General features: G+C 50.0%; 4 protein-coding genes across 4 annotated transcripts; 1 reads left to right on the forward strand and 3 right to left on the reverse strand.

Annotated features, from left to right (window-relative positions):
- Positions 1 to 340: 340 nt before the first annotated feature.
- On the reverse strand, positions 341 to 1,564 carry LOC128271119 (uncharacterized). Its single transcript, XM_053008556.1, has one exon. The coding sequence runs from the start codon at positions 1,562 to 1,564 to the stop codon at positions 341 to 343; it is 1,224 nt and encodes a 407-aa protein (XP_052864516.1).
- Positions 1,565 to 14,454: 12,890 nt separating this feature from the next.
- LOC128271120 (toll-like receptor 6) lies at positions 14,455 to 20,015 on the reverse strand. Its single transcript, XM_053008558.1, has 8 exons — positions 19,879 to 20,015; positions 19,640 to 19,800; positions 17,551 to 17,873; positions 17,285 to 17,487; positions 16,980 to 17,226; positions 15,772 to 16,923; positions 15,025 to 15,707; positions 14,455 to 14,960 (listed from the first exon to the last, which is right to left on the reverse strand). Exons 1-8 carry the CDS (start codon positions 20,013 to 20,015, stop codon positions 14,543 to 14,545), a joined length of 3,324 nt encoding a protein of 1,107 aa, XP_052864518.1. The 3' UTR covers positions 14,455 to 14,542.
- Positions 20,016 to 22,430: 2,415 nt separating this feature from the next.
- Positions 22,431 to 25,895, forward strand: LOC128273902 (DNA-directed RNA polymerase III subunit RPC2). The gene is made up of 2 exons (XM_053011975.1): positions 22,431 to 22,499; positions 22,560 to 25,895. Exons 1-2 carry the CDS (start codon positions 22,431 to 22,433, stop codon positions 25,893 to 25,895), a joined length of 3,405 nt encoding a protein of 1,134 aa, XP_052867935.1.
- Positions 25,896 to 25,945: 50 nt separating this feature from the next.
- On the reverse strand, positions 25,946 to 27,016 carry LOC128272979 (metaxin-2). The gene is made up of 3 exons (XM_053010876.1): positions 26,897 to 27,016; positions 26,241 to 26,832; positions 25,946 to 26,164 (listed from the first exon to the last, which is right to left on the reverse strand). The coding sequence occupies exons 1-3, from the start codon at positions 26,940 to 26,942 to the stop codon at positions 26,011 to 26,013; spliced, it is 792 nt and encodes a 263-aa protein (XP_052866836.1). The 5' UTR covers positions 26,943 to 27,016; the 3' UTR covers positions 25,946 to 26,010.
- Positions 27,017 to 27,055: the final 39 nt, after the last annotated feature.

The raw sequence follows: 27,055 nt of genomic DNA on the forward strand, positions 1-27,055 counted from the left end.
ATAAAATATAAGGTTAAAACTACCAAGTAATGCCAATGAAAGGTGATGAAACATAAAAATTAGCATTATTTTATTTGTTTTTATCGATAGGAATTGGATTTAGTTTTAAAATGGGGTTCCCTTCGAATGGTGTCGGTTATAGCCCAGTAAAGCAAAGGAAGGTAGCCATCGGTCAAGAATATTCAGAACCACAGGCGACGGAACTGAGATGATTGATTTCGAATCCCATCGACTGATTCGATTTCGACATCAGACGCTCAGATTGGTTGCACTTTTTATGGTGAATTCCATTCCGTGGCACTCTGATGGAACTAAACCTGTGTCTGGAAGTTCACCAGCTTTAAACACAACCCTTTTTCATGGACTTGACCGATTTACGAACCGCTGATCGAGATCGCATCTCTCGGCAGAGACCAAACTTCAGGCTCACATGTGCATTGAAGTATGTGGGGCGTGACTTCGGATCTGCTTCCGCTGTCCGCGTTCCGCCTCCTGCCCCGATCATGACGATGTTGCCCAGTGGGTGCACCAGGAAACCGCAGTGCTTCACAAACCGTCCGTCGGGATTGAATTTTTCCTTGTTGTTGTCATGTTTGTTATGCTGGATGAGGACCTCCGGGGCTCCCTCGATAACGTTGACGATGGACATGATGAAGCGATTCAAATCGAACAAGAGCGACAATTGACGTAACCCGTGGCGCGGGTAGTAGGACGATATCGAGTCCTCCGTGTCCGGCAGGTGGTTGAGGGTGTTGAAGCGAAGCCACGGAAAATCACAATAAAGCTCCACAACGCGACCAGTTCCGCCGTGGATCATTCGCAGACCGAAGGTTTGACCCGCACGGGTAAAACTGGATCCCGCACTGGATCCGGTTTGCAGTGAGTAAACGCCGGCCAAGTTCTTAGTGGCACCGTTCGCCCGGTGGATGGAAAAGCCAAGATGTTGCGCAACACGTAGATCGGCCACATCGTCGGCGGCATCTCGCAAGTTGTGGCGGCCATCGACGTACGAATTGGCATTGAGCTGGACAACGTGTGCGTACGTGCCGGCGGGTCCCGCATCTCGCCCCGCCAGGTTCACCAGCAGCCGGTGGGCCAGCCGGACCACTTTACCGGTGCTGCAGGTCTGATAGTGGAAGTGCACCACGTTCGCCGGGTCGACCGACACGCTAACGGTGGCCACCGTATTCTTGCGACCACACCGCAGCAGCACACTCAGGTGGAGCCGTGTTCCGTCAACGAACGGTTGCCAAACTCGATCAGCAAACGGTCGCTTCTTCGTCTCTCCGGACTCGGTGCCTTCGTGCTCGAAGCAAGCGCCGCAGATGAGGTCGGAATCGAGTTGCTGGTACTCCTCGAGCGTGTCGGGGCCGAGAAGAATGTTGGCCGACTGCCGATCGCGATCCGGCACCCACAGCTCGACGATGGCAGCATCCAGGCTGAGGATGGCCAGCTTGAGGCCGGCTTTCGTTTGCCAGGTGAATTTTTTCACTTCCACGCTTCGTCCGGCACTGTCCGTTAGCGAGCCGAAGGAGGCAGCCGTAAGCGTAACGCCCGACGACATCACGGGTGACGGGGAATTTGGATAAAGCTCCACCGAAAGTACCGTTTGCTGGTGACAACACTGAATCAGCGAAATGAATCAAAAGTCATTGGCTGTAGTCATGTCTACTTCGATGTGTTCGAAGGTATCAAATGGTATACGTCATAGCCTGCTTCTGTTCACCTTATTTATTTTGAAGTTCTTATCCGGCAATTACAAACGCCGAGCGGGCTTGGCCTACAACAGAAACAAACTGCTTTCTGTAAGGTTGTGTCATCCTCGAATGCACCCAGAGGTTTGATTTTGAGAGTAGTTAAGATCAATTAATTTAAAATACATTTTTCTGAATTCATGCAATGAGGTAAAACACTAGAAGACTAAACAGAACATAATCCTTTTGTGGGTGCCCACAACAGGCACAGCCACTGGACTGTAATCAGTAAGTTGTAATCATTTTATGTTTGCCCGAACGATTTGCAGTTCTTCAAACACGGGAAACAAATGTTAAAAACCGATTATCGCCCACTGATTGCAAAGAAGCATTTCTTTGATCTTCTTCGAGGGCTCTGCGTAAGCTCGGATGACGTGATTGGTGTTTACCCACCGTCCGTACGTTCGTACTGTTCAACAATCACGTCCAACAACAAACACGCGCCCGATCATCACCCGGATGCGTTTGCGTTTTCTTCGCTGCGTACGTATTTATTTTATTTAACCCCCTCAAGAGGCATGTGGGCGCTGTGGCAACAGTGGGCCGTTGTTTTCCACCGTCTTCCGGCGTGCGCGCGGCAAGGACATGCAATACAACTCATCAACACCCGATTGGCTGCCAACAACCGTCCACGTGTCGAAGTCGAGCGGCACCGTGACACCGAGTCCACGTGCCGATGCTTGAGATAATGTTTACACCAAACAACACACCAAATTTGCACTCGAAACGTAGGTTTTTTTTGGTTCTTCCACGACTCATTTCTTTTGGTGCCATTCGGTTACATTCTCACGGCCGGCACGGCCGACCGGAAATCGTCCTTCGTTATTGAGCCGCACATCATGGGTGTGAAAATAAACATATCATTTCACGCAACGGCTATCACGCCACGTGTTGCCTGCCGTGCAGCCTCCCTGTCTACCGGTACCAGCTCACACCCTCTCTCTCTCTCTCTCTCTCCCCCGGTCGGATGATTGGCCTTCAACGGGGAAAGGTTTAATATTAAATTCTTGTCCCACAAAACGAGCGGATCGTGTGGCGCGATGGGACAAATTAAAAGCGACAGCTCGCGTTAACAGGTTCGAGTGGACCAGAACTGTTTCTTTCGTGGGTTGGGTCGTGTAAGGAGCTTACCCGGGGACCCGGGCCCGGGAGTTGTTAGAGCTGACACTCTCGACTCTCGAGATATTGCCTAATAATTCCATCGGGCGGACATGGTGCGCATAGCGCGACACAGCGGGAGCTCCGGAAACGAATGAAACCACTTCGCGACGACCACGACACCCCGATTTCATTTCCGCGCAATAAACGATGGCGTGACCGGGCGCGAGGTAACGAGAAACGAATTAAATCAATTGCACCCCCCGCCGGGCCACCCGGTGGCTTTGATTGTCGTAAATCGAATTCGGACGGAGAGGAAATTCTAAATCGCACTTAATTAAATAACTATTCTGCCGCGGCCACCGGGGCCTCGACTCTCTGGAGCGTGCTTCACCTGCTGCTCGCGATTCTAATCCCTCCACCCAGAGTGGCCCTTCGCAGGGTGGGCCGCTGGTCAGGCGAAAGGGAGCCGAAAATGAAAAGCGATATGATTCGAGAGCGGATTGATTTTGCACATTGACAAACACCACCGCCGGGATGGTTGGAAGATTTGAATTTTGGTGGTTTGGAGAGGCTTTTGAACGGGACGGGATAGGACCTCTCAATCAATGTCGCACGGTGGTCCCAATTGTGCCGCACAAAAGTGTCTGATTTGAATAAATTTCGCACCAGCTCGAACGCAACCACCCGGGCGCCATTCTAAACGCCGCATCCTTGAGGGGAGTGTGCCTCTGGTCGTTGGGGAGTGTGTACAAATATTCAAATATTCGTCGCTTCCAATCCAATTGCGCCGTGCCCACCAATGGCGCGGGCACGGATCCGGCAGGATTGGGTCCCGTCGGCGGTGGTACCTTTCGGCGAAATTTAGTTTGATTGCACGCTCACAGCCGGTTCGCAGCGATTCGCTAAACACGGCACCGACGCGTGCCCCCCCACGTAGGCCCGTTCATCCCTTCATTTTGGGCGAAATTCGATTTCGCATTTGTCTAAATTGAATAGAAACTAATACCAAACGGGGCGCGATTGCGCATCGGAACGCACGTTTCCCGGCGATGGCGCTATTTGCCCAACGCCCGGGGGGGAGTGCTAGGGATCGCGTCGCTGCTTCGGTCCGGAATTGCGAGCAAACTCGTCGGAACGAACCAATAACCCGGCCGAAGTCGGCAGGCAGGAACTATTGGTTTTCGAGAGGTTGTCAAATAATCCGTAGCAGTAGAGAGCGTACCGCAGCCACTCGCTTCGAATGTGGCCGCCGATTGCGCAATGCTGGCGGCATGGTTGGCCCCGAAAGGAAGTGGGTCTTTTTGGGCCATTTTTCTTCCCGTGCAGCCCCCGGTGAAGAGGCTCCGATTGCGGCGCTCATTCCTAACCGCAGCAGCAGTAGCGGTAGCGGAAAACGGTTCAGCGGATTGGGAACAAATTAGAAATTCGATAGTCGGCCACTGATTGATTCACTTGTGCGGCTGCCAGTGAACCGTGTGACCGTGTGACTTTGGGAACAAAGTTCTGGAATGGAGCTTTATTTTTGGATTGTTTGATAGGTAGTACTCATACAGTATGATGCTAAAGTTCGAAAACACTGCATTAAATCGTCTGTGGTCACTGTCGCACCCGCTAGTTTATCCGCATGATGGGCTTTTCGGTCAAAGTATCTTTAAATGCCTGAAAACCTGCAACCACCGGAAGGATTATCGAGCGGATCCGTATCCGAAAGCTGTGTGGACCAAAACCGTAAACCAGGACAAACCATTGGCTGCACATTTAAAGTTAATCCGTCGTTCATCGTACCTTACGCAACATGGAACAAAAGAAAAAAAATCGGTCAAACCTCTCCGATGCCCAGTGCCCAGCAGCAGGGTGATAAAAAAGGCCCCGAATCACGCAAACCGCCGTCATTTCCAGCCACGCTCAACCGTCCGGCCTGTCTCTCTGCGCCTCCGTGTACCACTTTGGAAACAATCGACAGTCGACAAGGATAACAACCGACCGGACCAACCCTCGGCAGCTTCGAGCGAAGTAATGTTTTCCGCTCGATTTCGGTCACCGGGACCATTTCCGGCCCTTGCGGGATGATGATGGGTATTTGGAACTGCCAAACATCTTCCACGCAAAACACCCCGGGATCCCTGGCGCTGCTCGTCCCCTCGTTCGGGCCGGAGCGTAGCGAAATGAAAGCGATAATCCTATCCTACTTAAAAACGCAACAAGAACCCGGTCCTCGAGTGTGTGGACGATTTTCCATTCATTGCGAGCGCTTTGCGTGCTACATCGGTTCGACACGGTTCCAGTTAAACCTAGAGCTTCATTTTGCCGACTTTAATGGTTTCAGTTTTTGAAATAATATTTTTAATGTTTATTTTACAAAAATCGAGCGAAAGAATTATGTCTTCCCGGGCGATTTGATGCACAAATATGCTCAATGAACATTGCGAGAGACGGTTAAATCCGCACTTATTTTTTCTAATAAAGAAAAAAGATAACCTCTGATCCATCTCTCGACCGGTGCGGGCACAACAGGGTGCTTATCATATGGTGAAATTTTGTGCGATTCTACCGCACTCGCAGGAACAATAATGCCAGCTAAAAGAGTGTGCTCGAAAAATTTGCGCCCCACAAACGCCGGAAGTCGCAGGACGAGAGAAAACCCCTCATTGTATGTGGCCAGCGAGCGGCGTGAGTGGTGCACCCCTTGCCGGGACGAAAACGGCGGGCCGCTAATGGCGGAATAATATTTCTATGCCGGTGCATGAGCGAATCGAACGGGCAACGCTTGTCGTAGGTTTCCGGGGCTGCAAAAGTATAACAGTTGGTTTAGGAGCATAATGATGGGCCACGGTATGAAGACGCTGACGATGACCCGCCGATAGATGGATGGTTGTTGAGTTTTGAGACCACGATTCGTTCAAATTATTTCAATTATATGCCACCAGCAGCAGCAGCCGTGGTTAAGTGTCTGGGTGTGGATGAATAGAAATGAATTTGTTTAAAATCTTTTCAACCGCGGCCAAGTTCCGGTACCGGGGGTGCTTTATGCTGCAAGGTGTATTTGCATAAGCGATTCACTCGTTTGAAATACACTCGAAAACCGATTGCTGTGCTTTTATGCTCTTTTTGTCACGCTTTGTCTTTGATGGTTCAAAATTTGTTAAAACAGACCATAATTGTGCATCAAATCTGCCATTTGCTGTGGAATGTGTCGAGCGGTCGATAGCGTTCGCAATATTTTTGACGTTTGCGCACCAACGTAGCGACGTTTGTGCGTTCCCATCGCAACGCGAGGACTTGCTCCTCATCATCCCGCCCGCGGCGCTTACTTCGTGAGCAAAGCAGATTTGTGAAGCGTGTCTATATGCTCAAGAAAATACGCTGTTTACCTTGCGGCTCAGCCCTGCCGATCGAAACCGAAGCCGTTCGATTGTTTCCTTGTGTGGCCGGAAAATCCTCTCCACTTGCACTTGATCGCCCCGTTTGTCCGCGCCCACCCGACCGAGTAGTGTTGTCTGAGTCGAGAAATTGTTGTGCAAAGCACACAATAAAAGGTCCATCCTTTGGAGAACACCATCATCGGAGGGGGCGTACTGTGTGTCGAAACGGGCAGAGGGCCGCTTAAGAACAAAACAAACGATCATAACAACCTTTAAATTACACCAAGGTATTTTAAACTTGCGCACCTCGGAACTGCGGGCTACGAGCTGCCGGGGATGTTGAACGATGTTTCCGGCGTTTGCTGGGCGATGTTTCCGTTAGACGAAGGAAAAAGGATGATGGGTGCCGCCGAAGAGTCAAGTGAAGTGGGCAGTTTGGGCAAACAAATAAACTTTTAGCGAAGGATTCGGTTGTGAGAGGCATTTGCGTACAATGAGCTCGTGTTGTGCTCGTTATATTTCAAAATATTCACTCAAAGCAACCAGCAGCAACCTTTATACTAATTTCGGACTCGTGCAACATATTTTTATTTAAATTGTTTGCTTTTCTGTGATCGGTAAAAATAATGGAAAATATCACAACGGTTCATGCACGAAAACACATATATTTTTCATCTTCCTTTCTCGATCTCTCCACAGAGTGTCTCTGAGAAATGTTACACAACCTCACCTAAGCTGCTTCCGCTTTTGAACTTTACAGCGGATTACAATTCTTGCCACTTTGTTCGCCCGTCCACACTCCAAGCGGGCACGCGCTTATGGATGTTGTTGCCAGAGACATAACACATTTCGTATCCAGCTTTCCTGTTCATCCTGATTGCCTCGCATAGGTTGTGTTTTGTGTCGTACACCGGTCGGTGTTGGCTAAAGAGCCGGTCTCTTTCTTCGTCCTTCGACGGGACGAAAACAGCACGCAAAGAGGGCAAAGAGACTCGAGTGGTGCCGGGGATTGTATGTGACAGCCAACATCGAGTGTAAGCAGTCAAAGAAAAATAAAACTCTTGTAAGACCTTTGTTTGGAACGGGCGCACCGGGACTTTGGTATCGGTAACAGAAACGGTGTAACGGGTGGCCGGAGGGCGAAGAATGTCCTTTTAGCCCCGTGTTTTGTTTTCCTTCGCTCTCATCAAGAGATTAGTCGTGTTGATTTTAGTACCCTCATGTGTACCTCACGCTTTACTTTATCTTTACTTCAAAACGAGGTTTCTGTCACTGATGGTGTGCGATTGGAGGCTTTCGTGTGTCTATTTTCTTTGCCCTCGCTGGGTTTTGATTTTTAAACATTAAAATACATAAAACACTCCATTTATAAGCATTACAGCAATCGGAAGTGCTCAAAAATATAAAATTTATTTTCTCAAGTAATGAACATTCTTCCGAAAATCATCTCGATTCTTGTACCGTTGTCTGCCGTAGCGAACTCAACATATGCATAGCAATAAAACCCAACCTAAACCAGCGAAAACCGTCACCTGAGCAATCGATTCCATATGGCGAGATTCCCGATAAAAGAGCAGCTCAACAATCGTCCGAATTATGTTGATCAACACGGGAAGCCCGTTTGGCCCTGTTTTGGGTTGAATATTTGATACAAACAGCACTTCGTCCCCGGCTAAAGTCCAAGCCCCGGGGAAGACAAAAGAGGAAGTGCCCTGGAAGAGGATGGGCTGTGCAAATAGTGTCCTCGGTGTGGGCGAGGGCACAGTTCGGCTTGGTTGGCCGTCGCACCCTCTCGATCAACTATTTGTCAACAGGATTACCGACGATTAGGAAATTTAATAAAGCGGCATAAATCATTAACCACTTTCCTCCCGGGTTTCCTGAGCCACTGTTTGCTCGCAAGGGACATCCGCAAAATCCAGAAAGCCAGAACCTTCGGTAGCATCCGCGAGGGTTCCCGGTAGCATCATCATAACCATTAAGCGTAAAACCGGTATCAAAAACCAAGCACCGCTTGGTCCTGCTCTAATCCTCGGCACCCAGTTCCGAACGCTTTCGTTATTGTCCTTCTTGCCAACCTTCTCGATTGCTCGTTGGAAGTTGGCCCTTCCGAAGCGCACCCTTTTTACGCCCGCCAGTGGCCACGTTGCGCTGCGGCAAAGTGTCATAAAACAAATATGAAAATAAAGTAAGTATTTAATTATAAACATGAGCCTCACGCCGGGCGAAGGGACTCGTGTTGTCACTCCCTCACCAGCAGGCGAGTTGTTTTGAAGAAGAAGGAAAAAAACAGACGTTTATTGCGGTTGCTGATGCCTCACAACTGGCCCTTAAATCTATTATTACTGCACCATTGCCACCATCATCACCGCGGTAATTCATCATCCAAGGATCTCCTCACGTACTCTGTGGCCGCGAGGGCTCCAAGCAATTCCGCCCGGCACAGCGAAGAACATTAGCAAATTATTAAAACTATTAGTGTCCTAGACCGGAGCACTTGTGTTCCTGTGTGTGTGTGTGTGGAAGCGTAAATGTGTTCGTTTCTCATTTTCTCGGCAAAATGGCTCTTTTGTTTTGCTGCTCCGCTTAAGGAGAAGCAAAACGAGTTGCGAGTCGAACATCAAACGAAAGCACAAGCGGTCGCGTTGATGGAAGCGGACTTTTGATGCCATAATGAAAGAAAAACGTATGAGAGTGGCGTACACTCTGCGCTGTGGGATGCTGTGCGAGTCGAACGTTGACGCTTTTCCGGTTGCCAACGAGCCGCTTCTTAGCAGCAGAAGGAGCTGCACGAGGCGAGTATCTGTCAGAAAGCCAACGAACGCTGGTGCTTCTTACTGCCTGATTGCTCGACGACGACGGCGAAATCGCAGTAGCCAAATGGTGCGAATAATTATTGCTTGTTTTGCGGGACACACTTTGTTCGTGACGGCATTCATGGGCGCCGGTTGCTCCTGGCAACAGGAAGGGATAAGGGCTACTCAATAAAGTGAGTCAAGCGTGGGACGGCATGGCGTGACAATATGCAGCTCATAATCGATTCCGACACGTGCCGTATTTGGCTGAGCAAAGACAAGGGACCGGAAGGAACCTCAGCCTCTGCCATATTTTTTTGGCTGCTTGGTGTTGGTGGTTGGCTGGTGTGTGTTAGTAGTAAGGCGATGGTTGCTATGGTTAGAGCGCAGAGAACAGGAATTTTATACATGATTGTTGCTCCTGCCTGCGATTGATGATGGTATGCTGCTAACAGCATTCTCAAAAAGAATTCGCACTGGGATAGTTTGCTTCTTATCATTGTCAAACTAAACTCTAATCATTTAATTTGCAATTTCACTCTCTTCCCTCTGCTTTTAGGATCTAGCAGTGTGCAGCAAATACTTCACCTTTTAAGATAAATATTGAATGAAGAGATATTCGGCAGACATGCCAAACGATGCCAAACGATGCCAAACGGTACGTTGCCCTTATCACCATGGGTGAGATGAGAAGTATCGGAGCGGCCGACGACGACGACGACGTGCGATGAAAGCCGCACTGTGACACCAACGGTCAAAAATTTGCTCTTTGTTAAAACAGATCAACGATGAACATTTAAAAAAACCTGAAGAAAGTTCACTTTTCGCACTACCCAATAGGCGACCTTTCCCCATTTCTTTCGTGCACAATCAAAAGTATCAAGCAACCGAAACGAATTATCCGTACCGCGGCGTCCTTTGCGAAACGCGTCGATGGCGTCACCGCACATTTCAACTTTTGTGCCTTCCATCCATTGTTTCACATCCATTTTCGCCACCGCCGTAGCGAGCGTTCGAAATTCGCTTTCGCCGCCGGGTGCGCTGTTTAAATATTATCTCATTAAACAGTGGTTTTAGTCCCACACAGGCGCTCCGGATTGGAATTTATTCGTCAGCTTCGCTTTTCCGTTTTTAGCTTTTCTTAGTTTTTTGTTTCGGCAAATCTCCCGGACTAAGACAGAAGAATTTCCATCGACCGACCGTGGGCATGTGTGTACGAATACTTTCTCCCCGTTTTTGTTCTACGGACACAACGGAATAGGTGGTGTGTGGCGATAACAGGGAAACTTTGCCCACCGAACGCGCCCAACGAATCGGAAGCGGAAGTGACAAAACAGACAAGGGTACAAAAATTTGCGCAGGGCAAAAATTTTGTTATTATTTTTATCTACGCCTTCGTATGCGCCCATCCTAGCCATCCTAGTGTCGTGCGTCGTCCGCCCGATCGGTGGAGCCGTCTTAATGGATCCAAAATGTCTGGCCAAATGGTGTTGGCAAGGATTGTGGGACTGCGTGTCCTTCTTGCTACACCAATACACGTGCACAGCCTTCATCGCGACGGCGGGAAAGTGGTCTCGTTTCTATTCACTCACTCGCGCCTGAGTAGGACGAGACCCATCCATCCGTAATTCTCGTTACAAGAGGGCTTCTTATTGGCTGGCCACTTTCGCCACCGGTTCCACCAATCTTCCTGTGGCTGTGTCCCTATGGCCAAACCCACACACGTGCAGCGAAGAACAGCGAAAGGACACTTACACTAGGGGACGACCGGTGACTTTCGTTATGTGCAACGTGTTGTAAACCCCCCGGGTGCCATCATTGTCGGGTTCGGGTGTGTCGGTACTGCAGGATCGCGCAGAGCACATAGGGCGCGTTCAGGCGGTACATAGGGCGGCACCACCGGCCAACCGCCAGGACGTGGCAGCACGTTTACAAGCGCAAATCGAAGCCGAAGTGAGGTGTAATGAAATTTGTTGTGAAAATTTTCGCATTAAGCCCAACAATGTGGGAGCACATACAGGCGAAGTAATAGAATTGATTTGTAGGTTATCTATTTACCTTTCCACAGATCGGAAGGCTGTGGATCGGTTTGCGACAACCGTCTGTGTGTGGGGGGTATTGCTTTTTCTGAACCCGTGGCGTAATGGCGTCCCGGTGCGGGAGTCATCTTTTGTAAGATGTCGTGCGTCACCACCCGACACACAACCCGGCGAACCCAAGCACTGGGTGGCGTCGGTGGGAGTTAGTATCCTTTGTCATGGCGAACGATTCCGGTGGCGCGAAGATTTCCCGGGCGACTCTGGAACGGGTTGTGGACTGGGCGAAGTAGAAGAAAAAAGGACGAAATCATGGACAAGAATTGCGTTTGTAAACGCGTTTGTGGAGTGTAGATTAATGTTTGCAATCCTGTGGGACGCTCGGCGAGAATTCAGGCAGTCTGGCGGTATGGACGGCGATCGGCGGTGACCGGAGAAGGGCGGCCAGATGCGCTTCTGTCGACTGAGTCATCCCACTGCGTCCATTGTTGGAGCGTTGTTTTGGGTGCAGCGTTCTGTACCGTTTTCCACACTTTATTTTCAAGTGTTCGACCCGTGTTGGTTGGGCAAAAGTTTGGAGAACTATTTTATCTACTACTCCAGAAATATTTCATGCAATTCGTTCACGAGATTGGTATCCAAATCGCTTGTTCCGAACAATGAAACTTTGACAAAATATGAAGAGAAGAGTGTATACAGTTTATACAAAAATGCCAAAATATAACTACTTATTTTAAATATCAAAATCCTTGTCTTTACCGGTCGGTTCAGCGTCCCTCCTGGGGCGCCTGGACGCTTGGCCAATTTTATGCTCTGTGCGTAACCTTAAAGGTTCACCAAAAATGTATTACAAATTTTCATTATCTTTTCGGTTCTCGGTCTGCCACCGACGGGTGAAGCAATTTACTAACCGATTGTCGTACCCAAAAGGGACCCAGTTTTTTGCCAAATTCGCGAGAAGCATCCATTTTCCACAGACCGAACGCCCTTCGCCGCCGGCGGAGCTAGCGAACTTAGGGGGGTGGAGATAAATTTAATCAAATCCTTGGGCAAATATAACGCTGACACCGCCGTATCAGGGGGCGAGGCCACAGAAGAATGGACCAAAGTGGCGGTGTGTGCGTGTGCGGGGGCCACAGGGCGAGAAAAGGATCTTTGTACGCCGTTGCACGCTGATGCAGCAGTTTTAGCCGTCGCGGTGTCGAAAAGTGGCACCAAGTGGCGACAAAAAAAAGGAAAAATAAAAGTTCCGCACCCTGCCGACCCGACCGCTGGTTTCAGCTATGGGCGGTTCGTAGGCTTCGGAGTGTGTGGTGGCCTCTGCCGCTAAAACAATATGCGCGAGAATGTTGATTGCACGGCAAAATTGCAAGAGTCAACTTGATTGTAAATAGTTTTTGTGCGTGTTTCAACAGCACTCACCACGGCCAGTTCCCGACAGTCTCTATCGGTGTGCGAATCGGTGTTTGTTCGGCTTCGTGTTATGTAAACCAAACAACTACCACAACGACGCCACCAGCTTTGAAGAGGAAATGGAAAGAATCCTTACTGGATTAGCGTATAACTCGGTTACGGTTTGCCTACGTGGGCCCAAGCCATTTTTCGTCCTTTTCAACCAAACGTTTACTAGTTGAATAATAGGTTTTTAGCAACGATAAAAATTTGCAAAGAATAGTGGCACCACCGTAACGACTCATTTCAGCGCTGTTTATGTCTTGGCCGTTTATACACCCTTCGAGACGAGAGAAGATTGTCGACGTGTGGATGAAAAGTGTCCCCGGAAAACGAGGAAAAACACTCACAATCGGTATCACCTTCCAATGGCGAATAGGAGAATAGGAACAGCGAAGCGCAGACAAACCGTGGATTCGTCCGTTGCCGAGAGTGGTGATCAAGATGGTGACGAATGTTTTTCCTGCATGGTGACAGAGTTTCTGTTTTTCGCATCCGACAGCGCGCAAAGGAAACAGGAAAACAATTTTCTTCAACCATCGTCACCATCGTCAAAGCTTGGGGAAGATGGCACGTCCCGTACCACGTTCCCGGGGAAAGTCGGGAGCGTATTATGCGAGTAGTTTTGTTGTTCTCCCCTCTTGTCACTGCCATTGTCGGGTTTGAGACGGTTCGCAGGAAAAGAATATTTTTTACTTTTTCCTTCAATCTACTTCATAAACATTATCCCTACCTCGGACTGGCTTACGGCGCTTACGGGGAAGACGAACGGAACAAAAAACGGGTTTGATTGCACTGCGAAAAGTGTTTATGAGATGAAAATTACAAATGGTGGATGCAGAGCGATTCGGTAGAAGAGAACAGAATGTGTTGAATATTAATAAAAATTATTTGGTCGCGAAAACAGTGCAATAGCAAAGTAGTTTTATTTTCGAACAGCTTGAAATGGCAGACACGAAACTGTATGCTTTGTTGCAATTTTACAGATAGCTGAATCAAAATGTGCCATTTTGTCCTTCAGTCGACGATTATTACCTTAGTGTTAGGTCCAATGGAATAGTGGCCAGCAGATTAGATAGGCAGCCAAATTTAACGTGTTTCTTGTTTGTTTGAAACTCATTCCAAAAAGGCAGATAAGAAATTGGCTCTTACCTTCCTTTTCTAGTGATGGCAATGGTCTATTATACAACGTAGCGCACTAATAAAACAATTAGCTTAAATATCGTTCACTTTCCTTGGACAAACATGTGATTGAGCAATTTCGGACCATAAATCAGCGGCGGCTTTTCGGCTGATAAATTTTATCTAAAACTACCGCCCGCCATAATAAGCCTTCACTCAGTGGCATCGGTGCCCGTGAACCGTTGGAATCACTTTCACGACACCCTCTAATGGGGAGCGTTCACCGGGTCATTAATTCGCCACGCCATCCACGCCATCTGTGGAGTGGTTCGTTTCGCGAAGATGTTTCTCGCGAAACGCTCGAAATCGCATTCCAATTAGGCGCGTCTGATACCTGTGTCTATACCTTTTCGCACTCATTGTGCAGATTGGTTTTTCCGTAGATCCCGTTGTTCGTCATAGTCCGACGGGCAAGATGAGTGAGGGCACCGCACCGTATACGGCGGCGGTCGAGCCGAGTGAACGTCAAAACAGCGATGACGAAGCGAAAGGAGACTCTGGACCGTAACCACCCTCCGCGACCGTTATCGATGCCACCCACTCGACCAGCCATCGAAACAAGGGGTTAAATTTATAGCCTAGAGGTCTCAACAGATACACCAATAAAACGGTGACATTCGTCTATCGCGAGCGAAAGTTCCCTTCGGAGGTCGAACCGTTGCGAACCGATAGAGGTAATGAAAACAATCAGCTGGTTTGTTATAATCTCGGAATTTTTATCTTTACTACGTACAACACAAAGGGCGCTGGTTGGCTTAACATTTTTCCGTCTTGTTTCCCCATTCGACCACGTGCATAACAGTTTTCCACGATCGGTTTTGAGGTTATGATTAATAAATAATTAATGCTTCGCTTACAGCCTAGAGCATTCGCATGCATGTGGCCAGCAACGCGAGGACCACATAGCTCGCCGGTACCCGTTTATCACAGCTCACAGCCCCGGACCGGGCGCCGGCCTTGGGAAGGTTCAGTGGATATTTATAGTTGTACTGTGCGTTATACTTCCGCTTGATGGTGTCCAGATCTTCCGGCAGCGGTACGCACTGGCTGTCGAGGAAATTAACAGCCCCATCGCTGCTCTTGGCCAGTACGCACAGCTCGAGCTGCGTGTCACCCTGCGGTCGGATGTCTCCACCATCGATCGCCGTCGAGCGACTGGTGTACGCTACTGTGCGCTCAAAGATGATCCGATTCGCACGGTCGCGAATGTAGGCGTAGAAATCGGCCACATCCGAGGTCGCCGCTACGTACCAGTTCACGATCAACTGGCCGCGATAGCTGCACAGAAAGAAACGGAATGGTTGTCATCGCAAAATCAATCATAGCCATTCCGTCAACTTACAAGGCAATCTCGCGGAACCGCAAATCCGGCAGCGGCCGATAAGCATCATCCGTCAGGGCCGGAACGCAAACGAGCAGCTCGTCGGTCACATTGTACAGCGGTTCGTCGGCGAGTGAAGTAGGCTGGGCACATTTTAGCTCCCGATACGGCTCACCGATCGACGGCAGGGTGCGAAGATGATGGTACAATGGCCGCAGGTAGCAGTCGCACTGCAGTGGGTTCTCTCCGAGGGCCACCGTCAGATTGGTGGACTTAATCTTGCGCACCAGCTGTGCTTCGAAACGGGTCAACTCGTTCGCCCGCAGATCCAACATCGTGAGGTTGTTCAACCGGAGCAACGCATCGTACGACACGTTCCACAGTTTGTTGTGATGCAGATAGAGCGCCGTGAAGTTGGCAGGCAGGTTGAAGACTTCGTTTTCCACCTTCGACAGCTCGTTGTAGGAGAGGTCTAGCGTACGTAGGGACGTAAGGTTACCGAGCACCGCGGGACGTATCTCTTTGATGTTGTTGTGGGACAGATTCAGATGTTGGACGGTGGCGGTGCCAATCTTCAGATCGTTCGTTACCACCGACATGGTGTTGTAGCTAAGATCGACCGATCGCAACCGGTAAGGGATGTACGGGTTCGAAGGGAACGTCTTTCTCGTCACGAAGCTGAACCGATTGTGGCTAATGTTGAGCTGAAAGGACACGGGCGCTCGTATCATAAACGAGAGGGCACTAAACGGCACTCTTTCTACTCACCTCTTCCAGGCTGAGGCAATCCTCCAGCAGTCCGTGAGTTTTGTTGTCCAACGCCGTGAGCAAATTGTGAGATAAGTCCAACCGTCTGAGTGAAACCAACCCCAAAAAGGCCCCGTTCGGTACGGACCGCAGCACGTTGCGGGACATGTTTAACGTGAGCAACTGCAGCAACCCATCGAAAGCCCGTTCGCTCACAGTGTGTAGCCCATTGTCCGTTAAATGCACCTCGAACAGGATCGGCAAACTACCAAAGGCACCCTTCGGAAGCGCGCTGATGCTATTGTTCGCCAGGTACAGGTACTGCATCGTACCGAGATCGCCAAAGCTATCCCGCGGCACTTCGGTGATACCGTTCGATTCGAGGCGGAGTTGTTGCAACGTTAGAAGTCCAGCGAAGCTACCACGGGCCAGATTGTTCGCCAGTTGATTGTGGTTCAGATCGAGCACCAGCAACGCATTCATCGTGGGCCACGTTTTCTCCGGTATTTCCGTGATCTCATTGTGCGCCAAGTCGAGCTCGTTCAGCGAGATCGGTATTTGAAACAGCTTCTCCAGTTTGTTGTGCTGCATGTGCAGGAACCGCAGTCCGGTGATCTTCGCCAGGGCACCACGGGCAATATCGCGCAACAGATTGTGGCTCAGATCCATGTCGAGCAGTGTGTGCAGTGTGCCGAATGTGGAAGGGCCTACCTTTTCCAGGGCATTGTAGCTCAGGTTTAGATTGCGCAACGAGAGCAGATTCTGGAACACGGCGTTGTAGATGTGCGAGATGTTGTTGTACGACATGTCGATCGTGTGCAGTTCGTAGAGTTTCGGGAAGGTGTTCTTCGGCACCTCCACCAGGTTGTTGTACGAAACGTTCAGGATCTTGAGGCCGGTCATATTGGACAGCGGAAGCTGGCTCATGTTGGTAAGAAGGTTGTGGGTCATGATCCACTCGGTAGCGTACGTTGTTTCGTCGAACGCGGTGCGCGGGATGGAGCGGATGAGATTGTGCGAAAGGTCCAGCACCGTCATGTTGGCACAGTTGATGAACGACTTCGGTTCGATCGTTTCGAGCCGATTGTGTGAGATGTTGATGTGCGTCAGATAGAGGTCCTTGAACGCGTCCTTCTGGATCTCCGTAATCTCATTCTCCGCCAGATTGACGAGCTGAAAGGAACCGAGTTTATTGGTAATGCTCTAGCGCGATGTTCGCTTCAACTTACCTCAACATAGTTTAGCTGGAAGAACATCTGGAAGTCAACCTTCTTGATGCGATTTCGCGCCAAATCGATAGTGCCAATGCGTGTGACGGAACCGAAGGTGCCTCTTCCAACGTCACTGATCATATTGTCGCTCAGATACAGGCGCCGAAGAAAACGCATACCACGGAACGTGTTGGCGTCGATCTTGCGAATGGCATTCGATGCCATATTGACCACGCGGAGCACAGTGTTACGCGCGAAAGTTCCCCTATCGGAAAGGATAATGAAATGGAGTGGACTTCAAACCACTCTTATCGCATTCTTACCTCGTGATCTCCGTCAAGGCGTTGTTCGATACGTTGCACCAAGTCATCTTCGTCAGATCGGACACGTGCGTGGCATCGAGTTTGGTAAGATTGTTGAAGCTAAGATCGAGAATCTCGACTTCTCGCATACCCTTAAACTGGCCCTTCTTGAGCGCCACCAAACGGTTCCCGTGCAGATCGAGAGTTTTTACCCTTTTCATGTTCTGTTAGAAAGAGGTGTAAGAAAACGTAAAGACATCGAATTTGTCGAGAATTGTTGGACTTACCGCGAACACATCGGCCTCTATTTCCTCCATCTGTCCGTTAATGATGTGAAGCTTCTCCAGTGTACCATCGAAATGAGCTCCGGCAAAGGCTCCCTTCGGCAGCCTTCCGATCTGGTGTCCATCGACGATGAGCACTTTCAGGTGGCCGAGGATCTTGAACGCTTCCGAGGGAAACTGCGTCAACTCGCTGTGTACCAGGTGCAGTTCGACGAGCGTATCGTTGATGCCGTAGAAAGCGTGATCTGCAACCGTAGCCAGCGGCGTGTCGACAATATGCAAATGCCTTACCGGCAGCTTATGCAACAGTGTACCGAAAAGGTTCTCTGTGGAGCGCAGTAACAAAAGCACAGCAGCAGCGTCGATTATGAAACCTTTATTTTACAGTTTACGCGATTGAATGATTTGTTGGCCCCCCATTGCATTTAGAGTGAGTTGTCTTACGATTTTACGACCGTTCGCAGGACGCAGGGCGCACAGTGACAGTCGTCAAGCACGGTCAATCGAGCACGTCAACGAAGGGCCGACCGGGGCGGTTCCACTCGAAGGGCCAAGTGTTAAGTATGATTTACCCTTTGGCTCACTGTCTCTGTTCCACCGGAACAGTCCAGCTGTCTGTACACCGAGCCGATTTTGGGTTTTCTACTATAGGCTTACATCAAAACAAACCATCAAACTCAACGGAAACACAGACAGAAAAGCGTGAGTGGCAGGAGACGCAAAGCGAAATGGTTTAACTCTGTCGGCGGTGGCCGTAGCTTAAGCCGGAGAAATTGGGATTAATTTCACTTTCAAATCAAGTGCTTCACATTTGACTCGGGTCTGTCAGCATCCGAAATGAAACAACAAAAGATCGGGCTGCCCAATTTGTGACTCGGTCGGTTTGGGGGCAGAAAGCATCGACGTAGTTCCGGTAGAGGTTTAAAACAGACATTTGCATTTGAATGGTTGACGCCGGGAAAATTAGCATAGGTTAGCGAGTAAGTTAACGAAACTTGCCAAAGGTAACTTTCTAATGTCAAATGAAGCAATAACGCGGTAGTTACACAATATATTTCAATCTAAAAAGAGGACCAACATTTGACGACAGCCAAAGACTCGGACCCACAGCCAAATAGTGTTTGAGGTTACCGACGCACAAGTTAAGTACCAGCACGCCACACAAATCCCGCGGGTTTTCAAAGGACCATCGCGTGTTTTCACTGGCAGCGCCCTGATGAGAAAATTCAGCTCCATTGGGCGCTTGTTTTTGTTTTCCGTAAATTATGTGTTTAGTTATTTCCCTTTATCTACTCTTCCGTCCGCATTTGTGTCGAGTGTGAGTGTGTGCATAAACATTGGCCAGCGCAGTAACGAAGAGAAGTTGGCTGTGGAACAGATTTGGAAAAGCGTATAAAGCAATTACACTTATACGCCCGTACTAACCTCGTTTGCAAAGCAGCCAAACAATATCATATGCCTCGCCGGACGCCGACCGACACAAAGAGCAATAGAGAGGTAGAAAGAGAGTGAGAGAGAGTGAAACTGCCCTCCCTTCAATCGGGTCATGCTTTTCCCATACATAAGGGAGTAGGAAAAAAAATTGAAGCTTTTTCTGCGGTTTAAATAAATCATCATATTATAAAAATGTGGAGCTCGCTTTTACTACAAACATTTCATAAAGCAACATAATGTTCCTTTTTGGCAATTCTTGATTTGTCTTGAAGGTTGCGAAAAGTGGCAAGGTTAGCGCAATCTTTTTATCGCAACATTCTAATGGGCTCGAAACCGTCCGTCTGACGCTCGAACTAGTTGCTCGTGGTTTACGCTTTACGTACCGCAATTTAGCCAATCCAAAAGTGCAAATCCAGTGCGTTCAGTAGATAAAGTGAGATCAACTGAAACGGTAGCGAATCGACGTGAAGCAATGAGCCTCAAACGATTGCAGTTGGCGCTGAACGGTGTTTGCAAAACCACGCTGGTCGACGCAACCGCGGCGCAATGAGCTCTTTATTTATCTCGACGATAAACTGTGAGGTCAATTGTTTCGCCCAATCTACGCCCAAATTTTACAACACATTGTGCATATTGCACTGGAACCGTATTTACTTACTTATCATGCAGCGCCGAAGACGAAGCTGCTCAATCGGTAAGTTCGTGTTGGCCAGATTGATGAAGGCAACGGACAGACTGGCCAGGTTCGAATTTTCACACTGGATGTACAGGCCATCGTCTGTCCCGCGGGTGCACACGCAGGGATAAAACAGTTTGGCTCTGCGAGAGGAATGCGCAGTGAAGAGAGATAATTACAGTGTGATTGACAGGGCGATCAGTTTTCTGATCGATACTTACTTTTCCGGACACGTATACTTCGGCCCCGGCGGTATGTATTCCGCGTGGGCACTGGGTGGCCTAAGAGCTAACCATATCGTGCAGAGACCCACAATTAAACCTAACCTCCCACTGGAACCAGATTTGTTCCGGTTCATTGTTCAGTTCGGTACCTTGTTCTGCGCGTGCCCGTAGATGAAGTCCTTGAAAACGCGACTTGTGCGTTGAGACATATGTTGAAGGATTTGTTTTTCTCCCTCTCGTTACTTCCACTTTTGTACTGCAGTCACACTGTATCGCGATCACGATCGCGTCAAATGCCAACCTGGCTGGGTGGGGCTGCTAAGGGGCAGCATTATTCACTGACCTTGATGAACGCTATGCCTCCGTTGCGAACCATTTTTTCCGGTTTGTCCGCACCGGGGTCTCAGAGGGGCTAAAACTAAATGAAACAGAAAGTCGAACCACACCGTGAACAAGTGATCAGACACAAATAAAACCCGTGCTGGAAGTGGCCACGAGCAGTTGGGTTTGCGTAAATGACTTGGCATCCGATCTTTTGTGTCTCTCGTGCGACTGATCGCTGCTGGATGCTGCCGCTGTGTGGTGAATTTGTACGAAACTTAATCACCCAATGTCCAATTTTGCTTCCTTTCACAGTACACCTGTTACGCGGGAACGCAAAACCCGTTTGTCTCCAAAGAAAATAGGCGAGATGTGGAGAAAAATGTGGGCACAGATAATTGTGCATCCCAATAACCGGCGGGCCGATCTTCGAGATTTCCAGTAATTTTATACCGCTTTCGGCCCGCGAAAGGAGATTGAATTAAAAATGTCCTCTCTTTGAAACGATTTTGCAGACCCCTTTCGTTTGCTTCTGTCATCGGTTCGTGTGCCATTCATTGGCGGAGCACGCTACAAAACTGTATCAAAGAATCATACATTGTAAAATTTGTAATAAAAAATACTTTATCCCTCGAGATAATTATGCTTCAGTAAGCCCTCTACGCATTATCCGTGAAATCGATCGCTCGGGAAAGCAAACGATGATGTGTACGGTTGGTGAACCCTGCTAACGATTAACATAAAGTGGCTCGTTGTCCGACGGCGGGTGCATAATTACTTTCTTTTCTTTGCATGCACACCCTCACTGATCCTCGCTCTAAGGGCAGGTTAATTTTGTTCATTATCATAAATATCATACGGACGAAGGCTCGCTGCCTCTTTCTAACGAGCACTACAGTGTACTTCAGGGAGTCACTTGACTTCACTATGCTTCGTTCGATGCGATCTTCGTCACCCGTCATCGATCGGGCTTCGCCGAGAGGGTTCGTCGCTTATCATCGCTGGCGGGTCTATCGTTTCAATCTTTCACTTTACACAATACCCGGTATCTGTTACGATCGTTAGCACACACACACACACACACACACACATACACATACACATGTGATGTTTTATTGATTCACTCAACCATCATCGAGATCGACGATCGCGAATACTTTAATTGGACCATCGCTCTCTTTATTTCACTGCACGCCGGAGTTGAAGCTGAACCTTGTTTTCGCATCACGAACCATATAAACGACGAAAACGCACCGTGATGGTACTGTTTTGCCGTACGCGACGCACGGGGGCTCTGGAAAGTGCGCAAAATTCACATAATGGCTCATAAATCGGCTGCACGACGACACATCACAGTTCCACTGACCATTAGTTGTGCAACATATTTATGCAGGGGCCCACGTAGCACTTTACGTCCGTCCGTCAAGGGCACCGACCTAAATTGAATGTTGGCTCGAATCAATTTTATGAGCCTCGTACGTACGAATTTTCCCGATGAATTTGTTCAATACACTTCTGCAATTAGCACTGGTTAAAAGTGGCAGCCTTTGCTCGGCTAACTTGGAAAATCGGACCGAACCAGACGAATGTGAAAGTACGACTAACTTCTCGCCGAGGTAGTTCCACCCTCGATCGTACGTTGGACTCGTTCGTCTGTTTCTGTACTTTGTGGAACGGGGGGAATGATGTTGTGCAAGTTGTTGCGAATGATCGACCCAAAGGGAAGATGCAGAGAATTTGAAAGCTCGGAATGATCGGACGGCCATAGTGGATGGGTAGCGTTTCGGGAGGTTTACAACGTCGCCACGCTAGGGATTTAGCGCGTCTAGGTAAAAAATGTTTGCTTGTTAATCAATCTGAAGAAGCATCTGTAAACCTATTGAGTTTAAACATTTTATAAAAAAAATAGATTTTCGTCTCAAAGCTAGTTATTTTATCGAATTTATGGATAAACCTGAATCACGTTTACGTATTGGCGCGAGGTGTGTATGAACCTTGCCCAGTGAGACGTTCTACTCACTTCTCACCTTGCCTGATTCACTCTCGGTTGTTTTGTTTACATCCGCGAGCCGGCCAACTTTCCTCACGAAGCTAACGAAACGTCAAACTCACTGGCATTCGGCAAAAGCGTGTGATTTGTTAAACCAGTAAAACATTAAAAATATTACTGGAAAAGGTACGATTTCGATCACAAACCTTGCCAAAAGTGAACCTCTAACCGCGGCACAATGCATGCCGACGAGAAGTATTGGAAGGAGGACGGCAAAAGCTATAAAAAAGTGCAACGTGCGCTGGAGGTAAGTCCTGCCGAGTGGTCCGACTGTTCCGATTCTATCGGCGCTCTCTCCGTGTTGTAGGAAAAGTGGAAACTGGTGCCGGCGTTTCTGCAGGTAAAAGGCCTGGTAAAGCAGCACATCGACGCGTTCAACTACTTTATCAATGTGGACATTAAAAAGATTGTGCAAGCGAACGAAGAGGTCAAAAGCGATGCCGACCCGTGCTTCTACCTCAAGTACCTTAACGTGTCAGTGGGCAAGCCGGACGTGGAAGAGGGCTACAATAACACCAAGTCGACGACGCCGCACGAGTGCCGGTTGCGCGATATGACCTATTCGGCGCCGATCACCGTTGACATTGAGTACACCCGGGGGACGCAGCGTGTCGTGCGGAACGGGCTGCTGATTGGCCGGATGCCGATTATGTTGCGATCATCGAACTGCATCCTGACGGGCAAATCGGACTACGAGCTGTCGAAGGTGAACGAGTGTCCGATGGATCCGGGCGGTTACTTTATCATCCGTGGCACGGAGAAGGTGATCCTCATCCAGGAGCAGCTGAGCTGGAACAAGATGATCACGGAGGACTGTGCGGGAGTGATCCAGTGTCAGGTGACCAGTTCGACGCACGAGAAAAAATCACGCACCATCCTACTGACCAAGCACGGGCGGTACTACCTGAAGCACAACTCGATGACGGAAGAAATCCCCGTGGCGATCATCCTGAAGGCGATGGGTGTTGCGTCGGATCAGGAAATTATGCAACTCGTGGGGATCGATCAGGAAACGCAGAAACGTTTCGGACCGTCGCTGCTAGAGGCGGCCAACCACAAGGTGTACACACAGCAGCGTGCCCTCGAGTACATGGGCTCGAAGTTGATCGCGAAACGGTTCACAACGGCAGCGACAAAGTACCGGACGGCGGCGGACGAAGCACGGGATCTGCTGGCCACCACCATTCTAGCGCACGTTCCCGTGCCCAGCTTTAACTTTCAGGTGAAGGCCATCTACGTGGCTCTGATGATTCGCCGTGTAATGGCGGCCGAACTGGACCGGAGTGCGGTGGACGATCGGGATTACTACGGCAACAAGCGGCTCGAGTTGGCCGGCTCGCTGCTTTCGCTCATGTTCGAGGATCTGTTCAAACGCTTCAACTGGGAGCTGAAGATGATCGCGGATAAGAACATTCCGAAGATCAAGGCCGCCCAGTTCGACGTGGGAAAGCATATGCGCGAAGCGCTCATCACATCCGGGCTCGAAACGGCCATTTCGACGGGCAATTGGACGATCAAGCGGTTCAAGATGGAACGGGCCGGTGTGACGCAGGTGCTGTCCCGGTTGAGCTACATTTCGGCCCTCGGCATGATGACGCGCGTCAACTCGCAGTTTGAGAAGACGCGCAAAGTGTCCGGGCCACGATCGTTGCAGCCCAGCCAGTGGGGTATGCTGTGTCCATCGGACACACCGGAGGGGGAGGCTTGTGGGTTAGTAAAAAACCTCGCCCTCATGACGCACATCACGACGGAGGTGGACGAAGAACCGGTGATCCGGCTGGCGTACAATGCAGGCGTGGAAGACATCCGCCTGCTCGGTGGAGAAACGATCAACAATCCGACCGTCTTTATGGTGTTCATAAACGGCAACATCCTCGGCGTAACGATCGCGTACCGACGGCTGGTCGAAGTGTTCCGTATGATGCGCCGCCGTGGGTTGATTGGGGCGTTCGTTTCGATTCACACCTCGTTTACGCAGCGCTGCGTGTACATCCACACCGACGGCGGGCGGCTGTGTCGGCCGTACATTATCGTACAGGGCGGACGGCCACTCGTCCAGCAGGAGCACCTGGAACAGATGAAGGCGGGGCTGAGGAAATTCGACGATTTCCTGCACGACGGACTGATCGAGTATTTGGATGTGAACGAGGAGAATGATTCGTTCATTGCCTACCAGGAGCGGGACATCGATCCAGAGAAGACGACCCACCTGGAGATCGAACCGTTTACGTTGCTGGGAGTGTGCGCCGGTCTGGTGCCGTATCCGCACCACAATCAGAGCCCTCGGAACACGTACCAGTGTGCGATGGGTAAGCAAGCGATGGGCATCATCGGTTACAACCAGAAGAACCGTATCGATACGCTGATGTACAACATCGTGTACCCGCAGAGCCCGATGGTACGATCGCGCACTATCGAGCTGACAAACTTCGATAAGCTGCCGGCCGGGCAGAACGCAACCGTTGCGGTCATGAGCTACTCCGGGTACGACATTGAGGACGCACTGATCCTCAACAAAGCGTCCATCGATCGCGGTTACGGTCGGTGTTTGGTGTACAAGAACAGCAAGTGTACGATCAAGCGGTACAGCAACCAGACGTTCGACCGTATAATGGGCCCCATGAAGGACTCGCTGACGGGCAAGATCATCGCACGGCACGAGTGTCTCGACACGGACGGTATCGTGTCGCCCGGCGAGCGGCTCGTCTGCAAGCAGACGATGGTGAACAAGGAGATGCCGGCCGTTAAGTCGAACAATCCGATCGAACAGAAAGAATCGGGCCAGCAACCGATCGCGTACAGTGCGGTGCCGATCACGTACAAGGGCACCGAGCCGAGCTACGCCGAGCGGGTTCTGGTGTCGACCAACAACGAGGAAGAGTTTCTGGTGAAGATCCTGCTGCGCCAGACGCGCCGACCCGAGATCGGTGACAAGTTTAGTTCGCGCCACGGCCAGAAAGGTGTGACCGGGTTGATCGTCGAGCAGGAGGACCTTCCGTTCAACGACTACGGTATGTCGCCGGATATGGTGATGAACCCGCACGGATTCCCGTCCCGTATGACGGTGGGCAAAACGCTGGAGCTGCTCGGCAGCAAGGCGGGCGTGCTGGAGGGCAAGTTCCACTACGGGACCGCTTTCGGTGGATCCAAGTGTCAGGATCTGCAGGACGAGCTGTTCAAGCACGGGTTCAACTATCTCGGCAAGGACGTGTTCTACTCGGGCATCACCGGAGAACCGCTGGAGGTGTACATTTACTCCGGGCCGGTGTACTATCAGAAGCTGAAGCACATGGTGCAGGACAAGATGCATGCTCGGGCTCGTGGTCCGAGGGCCGTGCTGACGCGCCAACCGACGCAGGGTCGAAGTCGCGAAGGTGGCCTACGGTTGGGCGAAATGGAGCGCGATTGCCTGATTTCGTACGGGGCCTCGATGCTGATCATGGAACGGCTCATGATCTCGTCCGATGCGTTCGACGTTGACGTGTGTAACGTCTGCGGACGGTTGGCGTACTCGTCCTGGTGCCACAACTGCCGCTCGTCGGCCAGCGTGTCCAAAATCTCCATGCCGTACGCCTGCAAGCTACTGTTCCAGGAACTGACCAGCATGAACATTGTGCCGCGACTGAAGTTACAGAACTACTGAACTGGAACTGGTTTCCCAATAAAGCGCGCTATTGTTTGAGTTTTTCCTTTTTAATATTCAAGCTTAAGAATTTGTAACACAAAGATCAACGGGTGGCGCTGTAGATCACGATGCTTCATTTCACCGAGAAGTATGCGCGATCGATGTTTTTGCAAAACTGAACTAGATTGTCGTGAAGGGAAACGTTTTCTGCGAGCACACTGTTCGGTAGCGGCATGGTGATGATGCTGTACAGATGGCCAAACACGAGGGCATCCAGTTCTGTGGGGCTGTTTCGGGGGGGCGGGTAAAGGAATGTACGTTATTGTGATGCACTCTAAGTTCCCTTCTCTCGGAAAGACTTACCGATCGCCGAAAAAGTACTTTTTGTCACCTAAACGTCCGCTCAGATCGGTCAGCAAATGGTGAACGACGTCCACTACCTTCGCCAGGTCAGCATCGTGGAATTCCGTCCTCTTCAGCTGACGCTGGATGGCGTTCTCTTTGCGCCAGTTCTGTACGTAGTTGAGCGGAAACGGGTACACACACCCGTTGCGCTGCTTTGTCACGGTGTCGCGAACCTCTTTCAGCGACCAGCTCACGTAATGCTCGGCGTTGGTCAGAATGTGTTCCGCCAAACAGATGGACGTTCGCATCGTATCCTTGTCATCCTGTGACAGAAATTCGCTCATCGATTTGCCAAAGTTTTGCTCCACAAACGTTACGATGTGGTCAAATTCGGCGTAGATGAAGTTCTCCACCCGTAGTACCGGTAGTTTGGTGCGCTTGCCACCGGGTGAGATGAACTCGGCATTGGCGCGCTGCTCGAGTGCAACCGGAAGCTTTAGCATCTTGAAGTACGTGCGCACCGCCAGACAGCTTGCATTCTCGGCCAGCAGAATCTGTTCCTCCTCGTACGGTTGGTACAGCACGGCATCCCGGGGCCACTCCTGCATGTCTGCGGAAGCAATAGCAGCGGCAGCGGTCAGTCGGTAGCAAAACCAGCTAGAACGGTAGCTTACCTGCTGTGGCGGTTTTCTTCAGAAAGTTTTCAATCGTTGCAGACATACCCTAGCGCACCATAAACAAAAGCTAAGGACGATTCAATGAACCCGAGCGCAAATTACATAAAGGCCCGCGAATGAAAAAATCAAAACAAACGCAACAACACTCTGACAGCG

Source organism: Anopheles cruzii, chromosome 3 (genome assembly GCF_943734635.1).
Source record: "Anopheles cruzii chromosome 3, idAnoCruzAS_RS32_06, whole genome shotgun sequence".
Classification (NCBI taxonomy): Eukaryota; Metazoa; Arthropoda; class Insecta; order Diptera; family Culicidae; genus Anopheles; species Anopheles cruzii.